The sequence below is a fragment of the Rhinoraja longicauda genome, chromosome 21, assembly GCF_053455715.1.
Source record: "Rhinoraja longicauda isolate Sanriku21f chromosome 21, sRhiLon1.1, whole genome shotgun sequence".
Taxonomy (NCBI): Eukaryota; Metazoa; Chordata; class Chondrichthyes; order Rajiformes; family Arhynchobatidae; genus Rhinoraja; species Rhinoraja longicauda.
This window is the reverse complement of record NC_135973.1, coordinates 21,288,988-21,304,481: the sequence shown is the minus strand read 5'-3', so window position 1 is coordinate 21,304,481 and position 15,494 is coordinate 21,288,988. Positions and strand designations below refer to the sequence as shown.

The following is a 15,494-nucleotide window of genomic DNA, read 5'->3' as shown; positions in this document are numbered from 1 at the left end:
GGGGGGGTGGGCACACACACACACGCTAAGGCAGGTGATGGGTAGATGGAGTGGGTGGGGAAGAAGCCAGGTGAGTGGCGACAGAAGAGTATGTGTGAGAGTATCTGGGTGGATACAGGGACTCAGGGTGGGGAAACTGGTTAACTGAGATTATAGAAGTCAATGCTCATGCTGTTAGAATGTAGGTAACCAGGGCAGAATTTGAGGTGGTGTTCCTCTAGTTTGCCTTTGGCCTCCCATAGCAGTGGAGGTGCCAAATACAGGCAGGTTGGTATGGGTATGAAATGGCTAGCAACTGGGAGGTCCAGGTGGACAAAGCACAATTGCTTTGCAAAGCGATGACCCAGTCTGCATTTAGGGGAGCCCACAGGTACTGATTATGGCACATAGAAACTCCCCCCTCCAAGACAGCCTTAATCCATTGCAGTTTGCATACTTTTGTTACAGGTACACATCAGATGCCATCACCCTGGCCCTACACTCATTGCACAAACATCTAGTTTTGCAGACTCCAATATATTGACTATTGCTCTGCTTTCAATGACAATTCCAACCACACTCATCTCCAAGAATGCATTCTGAGCCCCTTACTGTATTCACTATATACTCAACTGTGCAGCCAAATCCTGCTGTAACCCAATTACAAGTTTCCTGATGACACCACTGCAGTGGCTGGATCTCCAACAATCGTGATATGGAGCACAGGAGGAGATAGAAAACTTAGTTGCACAGTATCAAGACAACAACCTCTCCACGAGCAAGATGAAGGAGCTAGTTATTGACTTCAGGAAACAAGGTGGAGAACATGCCCAAATCAGCACACATGGTGCCAAAGTGGAGATGGTCAAGAACTTCAAGTTCCTATGTGTAAATATCAAAGGTGTAAACCCCAAGAAAGGGAAAAATAGATCAGCCATGAATGAATGGCAGAGTAAACTTGATGGGATGAATGGCCAAATTCTGCTCCTATTTCTTATGTTGTGGATGTAACAAGTATGTCACACACACCAACCTTCCCACGATCGAGTCCATCTACACTTCATGCTGCCACGGGAAAGCAGCCATCACAATCAATAACCTGTTCACTCCTGTTATTTCTTCTTCTCCCCTCTCCCATTAGGCAAAACATATAAAAGTTTGAAAGCATGTCCCACCAGATCCAGGAATATCCCCCCTGCTGACTACTCAACAGTCTCAGACTACTGAACAGTCCTTCTATTAGCTTGGGAGTAGTTGCGATCTTCCAACGTAACTCACTGAGCATGTTTGACAACTTCTTTATAACTTTAATGTTTATAATATTGTAATACTATATCTGCACTCTGGTATTTTTCTCTTTGCACTTCCTGTTATACTTGTGTATGGCTTGATTATACTCATGCATAATTTGATTTGACTAGCTTGCACACAAACAAAACTTTTCACTGTATCTCATTTCACATGACATTCATAAACCAATAGATGAGGTTAGATGAGATCCATGTAAACCTGCCTCACTGGGAGGCTGTTTGGTCCCTGTATGATAGTGAAGGTGGGGGTATAGAGGCAAGGGGTAAGTGTTGCACCTTCAACAGAAGCTGGGGAAAGTGCCAGGGAGAGGGAGGGAGAAGGGATCAGCAAACCAGGGTGTCCCAGACAGAGTGTCCTCTGCAGAAAACAGAATACAGCGTGGAGTGCAAGAAGTGACAGGTGGTGGGATCACGTTGTGACATGAATCATCTTCCACAAATTTTGCACATAAAAGGCAGTGTCAGATGACTGGAATGAAAACTTAAAATTTAAATCATAACATCACTTTCAAACACCATGTCTGAAATAGACTTACAGCAATATCATTAATTAATGCATTAAAAAATCCTGGTAAATGTTTTCCAACATCTACATATTGTTCTTCTATCACAGAGCAACCTTCATTGGCACGGCAAATAACCTATCACAAAATAAACAGGTATATCTCAGTGCCAGTCCCCAGCTGGTCACGTTTTAATCAGAAGGTATTTTAATAACTTGTGATCCAAAATTCAATAAGTGTGTTGACTTTTGACATATTAAATATAGATGAACATAATATCTTAGAGTATAATGATATTTCAAGTTAATTATAATTAACATAATAACAGATATCCATCTACAGTACATTCCTAACATTCATGAACTCAAATCCTGTGTGAGGATAAAACAATTGCTGGGACTTTTGAATTAAAGTTCTTTGTTACAATTGTGAAATGCTGCACAATAAATCTATTGCAAGACCCTAGCTTTTACAGGTTTATTGCTACATCAATGATGAACCAAGGAAATGGCCAAATTTCTTCAATGCTCCACAATACATTGAAAATGGCATGAGGTGTAGATGTTTCATAGGAGGTGAATCTGGCCTGCATTAATTGGCAAAAACCGAACAATTCCTTCAGGACTGTACTACAAGTTAATGATAATTAACTGTTAACAAAATATTACAATTAGCTTTTCTCCTCTGTAATAGTATCACAACCTTATATTGAGAAACTATCATTGAAAAAAAGCTGCAAGAGGCCAGATAAGAGTGGATTTAACATTGATATCTAGTTAGGTGGAAATTATTTCTCACTACTCAAATGCGCTGTTAAAAGAATTTTCCCACTCTCTGGGTATCCCAAAGGGCTTTACTGCCAATGTTCAAATCGATGTTCAGACTAAAGCCAAACAAAGAATTTTATTGTTGGCAACTATCTTGGCATAGAGCTCAGTTATGTAGGCCACTGCTGACCCGTGGTATATACAGCCAGCACATTTCAGAGAGTGGAACTTCAGGAAAACAGGATCTCTAAATCTGAACAACAATGGAGGCAGAGGGGATTAGGTTTATCAGGAGTCTAATCTTCAGAACAAGAGGTAGGTTGTAGCACAGAGTTCAAGAAAAAAAAGAATGACTACGAGGACAAGAAGTTAACAGGATCAGGAAATCTGTTGGCTTACTGATACCATCTGTATACTGTTTAACAAGGTGGATCATGTCAATAACAAGCCAGAGTACCAATGGGAGATAATTTCCAGGCTGATAGCTCTCAAAAACATATTTTTATTTCTAAATTGAGCAACAGAAAAACACGAATGTATCAATTAGGGTGAAGAGGAAGGACAGCAATGACAATTGCACAGAATGGATAGAAGCAACAATTTTTTTTTGCAAAGTGTAGACAATAGTTGCAGGAGGAGGCCATTTGGCCCTTCGAGCCAGCACTGCCATTCAATGTGATCATGGCTGATCATTCTCAATCAGTACCCCGTTCCTGCCTTCTCCCCATACCCCCTGACTCCGCTATCCTTAAGAGCTCTATCTAGCTCTCTCTTGAATGCATTCAGAGAATTGGCCTCCACTGCCTTCTGAGGCAGAGAATTCCATAGATTCACAACACTCTGACTGAAAAAGCTTTTCCTCATCTCAGTTCTAAATGGCCTATCCCTTATTCTTAAACTGTGGCCCCTTGTTCTGGACTCCCCCAACATTGCAAACATGTTTCCTGCCTCTAACGGGTCCAACCCCTTAATAATCTTATACGTTTCGATAAGATCCCCTCTCATCCTTCTAAATTCCAGTGTATACAAGCCTAGTCCAGTCTTTCAACATATGACAATCCCGCCATTCTGGGAATTAACCTAGTAAGCCTACGCTGCACGCCCTCAATAGCAAGAATATCCTTCCTCAAATTTGGAGACCAAAACTGCACACAGTACTCCAGGTGCGGTCTCACTAGGGCCCTGTACAACTGCAAAAGGAACTCTTTGCTCCTATACTCAACTCCTCTTGTTATGAAGGCCAACATTCCATTGGCTTTCTTCACTGCCTGCTGTACCTGCATGCTTCCTTTCAGTGACTGATGCACTAGGACACCCAGATCTCGTTGATGCAATAGGATGCAATATGGCAGAATGTTCTTGGATGAAGGGTGATCCAGTGTGAATGCTTTAGTTTTATAAACAGAGGTTTAGATTAAATGCTTAAAACAAAAAAAGATACAATGCTATCCAAAAAACAGTGAGAAGTGCGGGGATTACTTTTGAATCATTGGGAAAAAGGTAACTTTAACAATTGAGCAAGTGGTCTCTTATACATTGTGAGCTGGGTATCACAAAATGTGCGTATACCAACATTTATGCACATTGTTCAAAGCAAATATTTTTTCCTTGCATTCTCACATACTGCTTACGAAAAAGAATGATCGGCAAGTTGACAGCATCAAAATATCGTTAGTGGAGGTGAGAAGAGGGAGAAGGGAACTGGAAGGAAAAAAAATCTCTCACCTATTAATATTGGCAGCTAACCATTCATTTTTTTTTAAACTGCCAACACTTGAAATCTGAACTAAAACAGAAAATACTAGAAACACTGCATATGAAGCAACATCTGTGGTAGATCTAGCAACATTGATCACACGGTTTTCACAATCTCACATGAAAATTTGATGAGCAAAATATTTATAATTACTAATCCAGAAGATTATGGTACTTGGGATCCACGGAGAATTGGTAGACTGGCTTGGTCATAGAAGTCAGAAGGTAGTGATAGAGGGTTAATTATGCTGACTGCAAGTCTGTGATGAGTGCTGTTCTGCAAGGATCAGTGCTGGGACCTCAGCTGTTTGTGATACATGTAAATGATAGACAGAAATGTAGGTGAGTTAATTAGTAAGTTTTCAGACAACCCAAAAATTGGCAGAGTTATGGATAGTGAGGAAGACTGTCAAAGGATTCAGCAGGATATAGGCCACTTGGAAAGGTAGGCAGATGTATATTAATTCAAACAAGTAGGAGGTGTTGCACTTTGGGAGGTTAAATGTACAAGAAAAGTATATAACAACTGGCAGGACCCTTAGGAGCTTTGATGTTCAGAATTTATAGCTCCCCAAGAGAAATCAGGGAGGTAAAGAAGGCATACGCTTCCCTTTATCAGGGTATTGAGTATAAAAGTCATGAAGTTATGTTGCAGCTGTATGAAACTTTGCTCAGGCCAAATATGGAAGACTGTATGTGTGCAGATCTGATCACCAGATTACAGGAAGGATGTGGAGGCTCTGGAGGGAGGCAGAAGAGATTCATCAGGATATTGCCTGGATTAAAGAGCCTCATCTATAAAGAGGGGGTAGACAAACTCACATTGTTCTCTCTGGAGCTTCACAGGCTGAGGGACAACCCGACAGAAGTTTATAAAATTATGATAGGGCACAGATAGGGTGGATAATCAGTCTTTTTTTCCCAGGTTAGAAAGGTCAACTATTAGAGACCATAGATTTAAGGTCAGAAGGGTTACGTTTAAAAGAGATCTACATGGCAATTTTTTGTTTTGACACAGAATGGTGGGTGCTGCTGCCAAGGGAAATGGTAGAAAAGATATGATAGCAATGTTTGAGAAATATATAAACAAACGCATGAACAGGCAGGGAATTGAGGTTAAAGATCACTTGCAGGTGGATGAGCAATTTAAAGTGGCATCACAATCAGCACCAGCATTGTGGGGCAAAGAGATTTTTCTTGTCCTGTCTCAAGTAATTATTGTTGTTAGTGGATCTATGGGCTTTTCACCCAGACTGCACTAAAAAAAAAATCACATCAGAGCAACCTGACAGATGTGCAATTCTGACCAAAGCACCATTTCTTGAGATAGTAATTACACAAAGATATTTTGCCTCTTCCACCCTAGTCAAAGTTAGGTTGTTGTGCTGTCAATCAAAATCCACGTCCTGTATTCAGTGGTGTAGTAAAATGAATGACACCTATAATGCAACCAATTAATAGTGTATAAGCCAAAAACAGAAGCGATTTATTAACTGAGCATCTGGGGATGACTAAATTAGATCATCTTATAACTTGAAACAAAAGGTGTGATGCCCTTCCAACCATCTGCTTAGTTGCGCAAATTAGTCTGATTATTAAGTTAGAAAATTCTAATATAAAATGAAACAGAATGCAATATGATTTTTTTTTTAATCTGCAGATGTTGGAAATATGAAATAAAGTAAAATGCTGGAAATACTCAGGTCAAGCAATATGTGTAGAGAGAAAAACTGGGAATGCTTCAGGTTAAAGCCTCTTCGTCAGAAATGGAAAAGAAAGAAAATGGGGAGGAATGGAGAGATCAAAGAGATTACCTCTGATACTGAGTCCAATGTTGTCATTCTTAAAAACAGTTTAAGAAGGGTGAAGCTCAGACTTTATTCCTTGGATTGCAGGCCGAAGGTGATCTTAGGGAGGTGTATAAAATCATGGATGTTTGTTGTTAATCTATCCTGAGATATTCCTTACATTCCATCCCTTCCCCCTCCCTCTATTTACAACATAAAATTAACTTGCTTTCTCCCTTTCCCAGTTCTGTGAAAGGGTCACCACAAAACTTTAAGACAGTTTCTCCTTCTACAGATGCTGTCAGAAATGTTGAGTGTTTCCATCAATTTCTGTCCTTACACAACAGCAATTGTGCTCACACATAAATTTCAACCTCCTACACATAGGATATGACAAATCACATTCAATCTGCTAACTTATCCACAATTAAAACATATTCCAGAATCAAGCTGCTAAATTTGGATTTAATGTCTTATATTAAAAACCAAATCAATCTCACAATGCAATTGAACTATAGTACAATATGCAGCTGGAAATTGCTTTGAGCAGCATATTTTTCTTCATACATTACAATATTTTTTCATAACAATTATACTCAGCTTGAAGTTGTCAAAAAAGGTAAAAGAATTTAAGGCTACAGTTATATTAAATAATACAATTACAAGCTCTCGCTTCATATCAAAGAGATTTTACAAGAAAGCAGACATTACTTTTAATGAATGACATTTGGTTATTGGAAGTACCAATAGACACAGGAAACTACAGATGCTGATTTACAAGAAAAGACAATATACTAGAGTAAATCAGCAGGTCAGGCAGCATCGCTGGAAGACATGGGTAGGTGCCATTTTTGGATTGGGGCCATTCTTCAATCTGAAAGGTCTTCCAGAGATGCTACCTGACCCTCTGAGTTACTCCAGCACTTTGTGCCTTACAGAATCAGTCTTACAGAAAGAAAACCTAATATGAATCAGTGACTCTTTTCACATCACACAATATTCCTCTGTAACAACAATAGCTATTTTTAAAAGAGCTTTATTGCCAAGTGCAGTGCATCCCAAGAGGACCAGAAAGACACTCTACAAATACAAGTTATTTTAAAGAAAATAGTTACAGGAAAGTGCAGATGTCAGAATCTTGAGCAAAAGAAGTGCTGGGGGATCTCAGTGGGTCAGATAGCATCTGTGGAAAGATAGCACAGACAAAGTTGTATGCCCTCCATAGATTTTGCCTGACCCCTTGAGTTCCTCCAACAATTTGTGCTTTGCTCATTTTTTTAATAAACACTACGTTTCACATTTATATTACTTGTTGTAGTCTTAATTAAAATCAGAAAATGTTCAAAAGGCTATTGTCTAGAATGTTAACAATTTCATTCCCCACAAACATTACCTGAAGTGGTGATTGTTTCCAGCATTTTGTTTTCAGATTTCCAGCATCAACAACATTCTTTATTTGTCAGATGCCTTCTCATCACCCCACCCCACCCCACCAAATTGTATTCATAGGATGTACGTGTTACTTACAAAATCAGGAGGTATTACTCATCCCTAAATGCATGTTAGACCACTTCAGAGTCATTCACATTCTGTGTCTTTCACATCTAGGCCAAACCAGGTTAGGGAAATCCAATTCCTTTCATGAAGTAATGAACTAGTTGCAATTTAAGTATAACTCTATGGTTTCCTAACAATTAGTGATCAAGCTTTATTCCATGTGTATTAAAGGCACAGTGGCAGAACTAGTAGAACTGCTTCCTCACAGTGCCAGAAACCCAGGTTTAATCCTGACTATCTATGTGGAGTTTGCATGTTCACAAAGACGTGTGGTTTTACATGTTAAATGGCCTCTGTAAAATCGCCCCTAGTGAGAACGAAGTGAAGTGGGATAACACATAACTAGTGTGAACAGGTAATCGATGGCCTGTTTCCATGCTGAATCTTTAAAATCTTAAACATCTGAACCTAAATGTCAATGAGGGGTTAAACGTCAATGCGGTAAAAACAGATGTTTTTCGTATTTGCACATCCACATTTCATCAGAGGAGCGGCGGCATTTTCAGATTGCAATACACACTGACCTGCACTTGTTTGCGGAAGTGGAGCGGCTTGGACAGTGCGCAATGCCAGCAGCAGCAGCAGGAGGATGCCGGCGCTCATCGCCATGCTCGGCCGCGGCTCAACCGCTGTCAAAGACTGCCGACCGCCAGCATTTACACGGCCCCCCATCGATGCGAGCAGCTGCTCACGACTCTACATCCGGCGGCCGCCGCTTTTCTTCCTGATTTTCCGGCAACAAATGGTGACTGGCGCCGACCCGCCGCAGCTCATCCTTCCTCACAGGCCCCGATCCCAGCTCCGCGCCGATATCCCTCTCAGGCCGTGCCTCGCAAGCGCTACTCTGCCGTCCGCTGACTGCGTGGGCATTTTCCTGGTGGCAGTGGCGGCGGATTTTTTTTGTTTTCCGGGCGCTTTCGCTAGCGACGCGGCCGCCCTCTCGTCGCTCTTCCCACAGCCGCCATGATGCGTCAGGGCCAAGCGCAGCCCACCGCCACCCTGACGGACAGCTCTGTCAACCACTCGCACGTCCCTGTCACCGTCGGGTACCGACCAATCAGCGTCCAAGGTTGCGTCAAGGGGCGGGACATTTCCACCTGCAGGCGGATGACGACAGGACGCCACGTCATTCCCCTAGCAACCAATAGAACCGGTCGAGACAGCCCAAACGCGTTGCTAAGGGCCAAGAGATGGGGGTCCCAATAATTTAAATGCTCATCTTAGTTTTTTTTAGGTTTATTATTGTCCCCTGTGCCGAGGTACAGTGAAAAGCTTTGTTTCGCATGCTATCCAGTCAGGTCAGACATGAGCGGTTCAAAAAGTTGGAGTAACTCAGCGGGTCAGGCAGCATCTGGAGAAAAGGAATCTGAATCTGAATTACCTTTATTGTCATTCAAAATGAATTGAATGAAAATCATTTGCCACGCAGCCACAACAGTACAGAGTAAAAGACAAGACACACAATTTTAACACAAACATCCATCACAGTGACTCTTCCAGACACCCCTTCACTGTGATGGAAGGCAAAAAAATGTCTTCTCTCTTCCCCCATGCTTCTCCCATGGACAGATAGTTCGACTTCTGCTGAGGCGACTGAGACTCCCGACTCGTGCAGCCCCCGCAAGGAGATGGAAGGTCCCGCGGCTAAGCCGTACTGGGCGATGAAAAGTCCCGCGGCGAAGTCGCGCCGGGCGATGGAAAGTCCCGCGGCTGAGTCGCACCAGGCAATGAAAAGTCCCGCAGCTGAGCCGCGCCGGGCGATGGAAGGCCCCGCGGCCGAGCCACGCCGGGCGATGAAAAGTCCCGCAGCCGAGCCGCGCCGGGTGCTGGAAGGCCCCGCGGCCGAGCCGCACCGGGCGATGGGAGGCCCCGCAGCCGAGCCGCGCCGGGCGATGAAAAGTCCCGCGGCCATGTCGCACCGGGCGATGGAAAGTCCCGCGGCTGAGTCGCACCAGGCGATGAAAAGTCCCGCGGCCGAGCCGCACCGGGCGATGGAAGGCCCCGCGGCCGAGCCACGCCGGGCGATGAAAAGTCCCGCAGCCGAGCCGCGCCGGGTGCTGGAAGGCCCCGCGGCCGAGCCGCACCGGGCGATGGGAGGCCCCGCAGCCGAGCCGCGCCGGGCGATGAAAAGTCCCGCGGCCGAGCTGCATCGGGCACTGGAAGGCACGGCGGCCGAGCCGCGCCGGGCGATGGACGGCCCCGTGGCCGAGCCGCGCCTCGAGGAAGAGATTTTTTTTTAAAGAAAGGTTTCCCCCACCCCCCCACGACCACCCCACACCCCACACCCCCCACATATACACAGCTAAAATAGACTATTACACACATCTAACACCAACACATAGACAAAAAAAGAAAAAAGACAACAGACTGCAGCATGGCGGCACAGCCATCTTGGGTAATTGTTGTTTTTTGAATATTTTTCATTCATTTGTTCTGTGTACCATCTATATCTCTCGTTTCCCTTCCCCCTAACTCTCATTCTGAAGAAGGGTCTTGACTCAAAACATCACCTATTCCATTTCTCCAGGGATGCTGCCTGACCCGCTGAGTTACTCCTATTCCCTAGACAAGAGAGAGTCAGGGATAGAAACAAGGAAGTGCAGATGCTGGTTTACACATAAGGACATAAAGTGCTGGAGTAACACAGCAGGTCCTCTAAATGGTTCCTATCCCTGTAAGAAGGTGAAATAAAAATGATTTGGAAGTTTGGAAGTCTCAGGCTGTGAGTATATGCAGGAGGTGAAAGGAGTAGGGTGACTGAGAGGGGAGGTGGATGGGTGATGGTGGGAGAAACGGTTTTGGGGGGAGGTGGATTCTGAGTTGATGGTATGTTTCACCACAGATGCTGCATGACCTATAGCATTTCTGTTTTTATGTCAGAGTTCTAGGTCATACAAATTTTGCTTTGTGTTACCAACGTGGAGGCCAAGTCAGTGGATATTTTTAAGGGAGAGATAGATAGATTCTTGATTAGTACAGGTGTCAGAGGTTTTGGGGAGAAGGCAAGAGAATGGGGTTTGGAGGGAGAGATAGATTGATTGAATGGCAGAGTACACTTGATGGGCCGAATGGCCTAAATCTACTCCTATCACTTATGACCTATCCCCCTCATTATTTTTAATCAAACATTCTCTTGAATCCTCTATGAATACCATGTCAGAGATGTACTTTATACTGAGACAAGAAAAAAACTGTAGTTCAAACGCTACAGTCTGAAGCATGGATACACATCCCATTGATAATTGCTCTAAATTCCTGAGATTAAAATTTATAGGATATATACAACAAGCTGTGAATTTAGAACCTTTCCCCTGGAGAACCTCTAAATAAATTTCTAATATTAAGTATGATGCAGATAATTGCACAATCTATGTGAAAGGTTTGAATCCAGGATTAAAATGTTCCAAAAACCCACTTGGAATATTTTATTGTTCATTCATCAAATCCTGTGCATGTAATAAATATAACTATATTGTAAAATTTCCAATATTATTTCATTTTCTTTTTTTAAGAAGAATCAGATGTCTTTCGATAAGCCTACACAGACTACTGCTCAGTCCCATTTGTCTGTGGGATGTGCTGGTGAGTGATGGAAATCTGGGAGAAGGTGAAAAATTGATTAAATTAATATAGATTAAGGGGCATTTAAGAGGATAAGCACAAGGATATGCAGTGAATGGAGGGATTTGGATCACATGCAGGCAGAGGAGATTAGTTAAACCTGACATGTTGGGCATGGACATTGTAGGGCCTGTCCCTGTGCTGTGCTGTTCTATGGATTTGAATGGACATGTTCAATCTCCATTTCACTGAAATGGGACTTCATGGAACTGAAAGTTGATGCTGCTCTTAACTAAAGTTTTATTAAGAAGACATTTTCAGTTTTGTGGAACACTGATAAAATACTCAAGAATATTTCCAAACAGAAGCAACAACAAAAAAAACTGAAATGTTCAAGTCCTACACTTCCAGTGATGCCCAGAGTTCTAGAATATAATAAATGGTACAGTACTGGTTTAGTTAATGGTGTTACCTTGAGCTGGTTTCATTCTAATGTGGATTCATAATGTGTCCTTGCCCTGAACGTAATTAAGATTAATCTGCGGAAACATAGCTTTGATCTGAAGCCCTTAGTAGCTGTATACAAGAAACTTCAGATACTGGAATGTTGAGCAAAACACAAAATGCCCGAGTAACTCAGCGGGTCAGGCAGCATCTGTGGAGGAAATGGACGGGTGATGGTCAGCGATGGAGGTTGTAAGATGACATCAGAACATGGCAACTCTGCGTGCTGTTCCAGAAGAGGATCGATTGTACTCGTGTATTATATGATTTGACTGGATAGCATACAGAACAAGCAATTCGCTGTATTTCTGTACACATGACCATAAATTAACTAACTACATATTTCCATTTATATTATGTAAACATGATGACAATTTCCCTCTACACATTCCTTGAGAGAATAATCCAAGGGTTTCAGTTTAATACATACATTTGTTCTCAGCCTTTTGGTAAACAATGGCAGGTAGGCTTTAAACTGTGGGTTTTTCCTATAGATTTTATAAAGGGTGCACCAAGTTTCAGCATATCTCTCAACTTGATGTCCTGGACCACTGTAAAGGGACACAATGGGCCGAGGCAGACAATGGGTTAAAGTGGACAGTGGACTAAGGCAGAGATGCCCAAGACTTCGGGTGATTCTCAAGCCTAGCTGAGGGGCCTCTGAGAAACCTGGTTGAAACATGATTAGAAAAGTCTCAATCAACAGTTGCAAATAAAGTTACCTTAAGTGAACCTATGCCTCAATTCTGCCAAGAAACCACTCCACATGCTCCAGTGGAGGGGAAATGTAGATAGGGGTAATATAAAAAGCATGTTTGCTTTGCTTCTATGAGCATCTGCCCTAGGACAGGAAGCAGCTGTCCCAGGACATCGGTCTCCCAAGTTGGCCAATTTGTAATAAAGAGGCACAAAGTGCTGGAGTAACTCGGTGGCTCAGGTAGCATCTCTGGAGAACATGGAGAGGCAATGTTTCGGGTCAGGGTTACTCAAGGTCACTCATGTCAGGACCTTTCTTCAAACAGACTTACCAATTGCCCGACCCACGGAGTTCACCTTCAGTACTTTGTGTCATTTTTGGTAAACCCACATCTGTAGGTCCTTGTGTCTAAATTGTAATAAAGAGTTTGTTTTGAAAGTAAACCCTGGACCTCCTGTGAATTTTTCCCACCTACAACCACACAGTCCACTACATTCTATCATAGACAGTGCATTCTACTGTTGAATTTTCAAATACAGCTGGAGCATCTTTCACAAAGTTGGCAATCTTTGAGCCACAATTCCGGCCCAACTTGCCCATGCCAACTAAGATGCCCCATCTACACTAGTCCCACCACCTGTGCCTGGCCCATATCCCTATAAACCTTTAATATCCATGGACCTGTCCATGTGTCTTTTAAATATTGGAATGTTGTGGTCTCTGGGAAAAACCCACAGGTCCTGATTTATTTGAGACTCATTCCTCAAGTTATATAACACAATTCACAGAGTCCTGTGTTACATGACTGTTCAAGATGCACCTAAGAGTTATGAGGACATATGCTACTGAAGAGGGATTCCAATCCAAAATGCCATCAGTCCATGCCCGCCGTAGATACTGCCTAATCTGTTGAGTTCCACCAGCACTTTGTGCTTTGCTCAAGATTTCAGCATCTGCAGTTTCTTGCGTCTCCAGGACTTGTGTTCAAGTCTCTGCAGCAGGACTTAAACCTCTAACTTCTAAAGGATATCTCAAGGACACTAATGTAAAGTGCTCCATTAAAATCTTAGTTTAATTTAGTTTAATTCAGCATGGAAACAGGCCCTTCAGCCCACTGAGAGGTTTTAACCATGAACAAGTGAAAGGAAGGGGAAAAACTCTTGTTAAAGTGCCACAGGAGATGAAAGAATAAATAGTTACATGTGGACCCAGACCAGCTGTGAAAGAGAGTGAGTCATTTTGTTGGAGAGAGATTCCCATAGCACACAATGTTAAGTATGAATCTCAGTATGTGGCAAGCACAGTGGCTCAGGGAACGCTAAAGATCTTGAAGGTATTGATTGATTGAAAAAAACAGCATGGAAGCAGGCCCTTCGGCCCACCAAATCCACACGGACCGTCAATCCGTTCACCCCAGTTTAGTTTAGTTTAGAGATACAATGCGAAAACAGGCCCTTCAGCCTACCAGCAATCCCCACACATTGACACTATCCTACACACATTTGGGACAATTTACAATTATACTAAGCCAATTAACCTACAAACCTGTACGTCTTTGGTATGAGGGAGGAAACCAGAGATCCCAGAGAAAACCCACGCAGGTCACGGGAACAATGTACAAATTGAGTTACTCCAGCATTTTGTGGCACGTGTGGTCAGGATCGAATCCGGGTCTCGAATGCTGTAAGGCAGCAACTCTATCACTGTGCCACCGTTCTATGTTATCCCACTTTCGCACCCACTCCCTGCACAGCATGGGCAATTTATAGAGAACAATAAATCTACATACCCACACGTCTTTGGGATGTGGGAGGAATCCATAGCACCCGGTCCCAGAGGAAACCCACGGAAGCACAGGGGAACATGCAAACTCCACACCCGAGATCAAAAGCTTTTAAAAACACAAATATAATAGATAAATATATTTGTGCTTAAGGAGATAGAGTTTAAAAATATATATACTATGGCGAGTCTGAAGGCTTGTACTTTGTTAAAGAAGTTTATTGCGGTAGCAATATTCAGTTACAAAGATAACAACCGAGATCACAGACGACCATTAAACTCAAACTATTCACATCGAAGTCCTCTTCCCACTGACTGGTTTTGGGCGCCAAAACCACCACGTGACCTTGCTGGCCAATCCGAGGGTTCGACTCTCAGGACCAATTCCTATGGTCGCTACATGACACCCCCCCCCCCCCCCCCCCCCCCCCCAGAACCCGAGGTACGGAATCTAGCAGGGAGCCGGATTTCGCGACCAGAATGAGTAAGGAGAGGGGCTGCAGGAACCACAGGAGCAGGAGGTCCCGGGTCGGAGGGAATTGCAGGAGGACGGCCCCGTCGAGGGGGTTGACCGGCCAGGACAGGACGGTCCTGATCCAAGTGGGCAGGTTTGAGCCTGGACACAGAGACGAGCTCTCTCCTGCCCCCAACATCTAAGGTGAAAGTGACCGTTCCTTTACGCAACACGCGGAACGGCCCTTCATAGACCCTCTGCAACGGGGAACGATGGGCATTGCTACGCAGAAACACAAATTCACAGTCCTTTAAGGCTGGCGGTTCATGCACCATGGAACACCCGTGACGTGAAGTAGGAACCGGAGCTAGGGAACCCACTCGCGCCCGGAGTGATGCTAAAACCGACGGAACCGAGGGCTGCTGTCCAGAGGACTCCGGAAGGAAATCCCCGGGCACTCTGAGTGGCGAGCCATATACCAGTTCCGCAGACGAAGTTCCGAGATCCTGCTTAGGAGCAGTACGGGTGCCCAAAAGGACCCAGGGCAGCTGATCCACCCAATCAGGGCCGTCCAGCCGCGCACTGAAGGCAGACTTAAGTTGTCGGTGAAACCTCTCCACGAGCCCATTAGCCTGTGGGTGATACGCCGTGGTCTGCTGCAACCTGGAACCGTACAGCTCCGCTAGCGTAGCCCAAAGGGCAGAGGTGAACTGGGACCCCCGGTCGGTGGTGATGACGGACGGAACACCGAAACAGGCCACCCAATGCAGGGCCAGGGCCCGGGCACAAGAGGCAGCAGAGATGTCGGACAACGGGAAGGCCTCCGACCAATGGGTAA

General features: G+C 43.9%; 1 protein-coding gene across 1 annotated transcript in view; it reads right to left on the bottom strand.

Annotated features, from left to right (window-relative positions):
* lmtk2 (lemur tyrosine kinase 2) overlaps positions 1-8,645 on the bottom strand; it is a 99,474-nt gene extending 90,829 nt beyond the window's left edge. The window contains exon 1 of the mRNA XM_078418077.1: positions 8,183-8,645. Within this exon, the coding sequence (XP_078274203.1) occupies positions 8,183-8,330 (148 nt within the window). The 5' untranslated portion in view covers positions 8,331-8,645. The remainder of the gene's footprint in view (positions 1-8,182) is intronic.
* Positions 8,646-15,494: the final 6,849 nt, after the last annotated feature.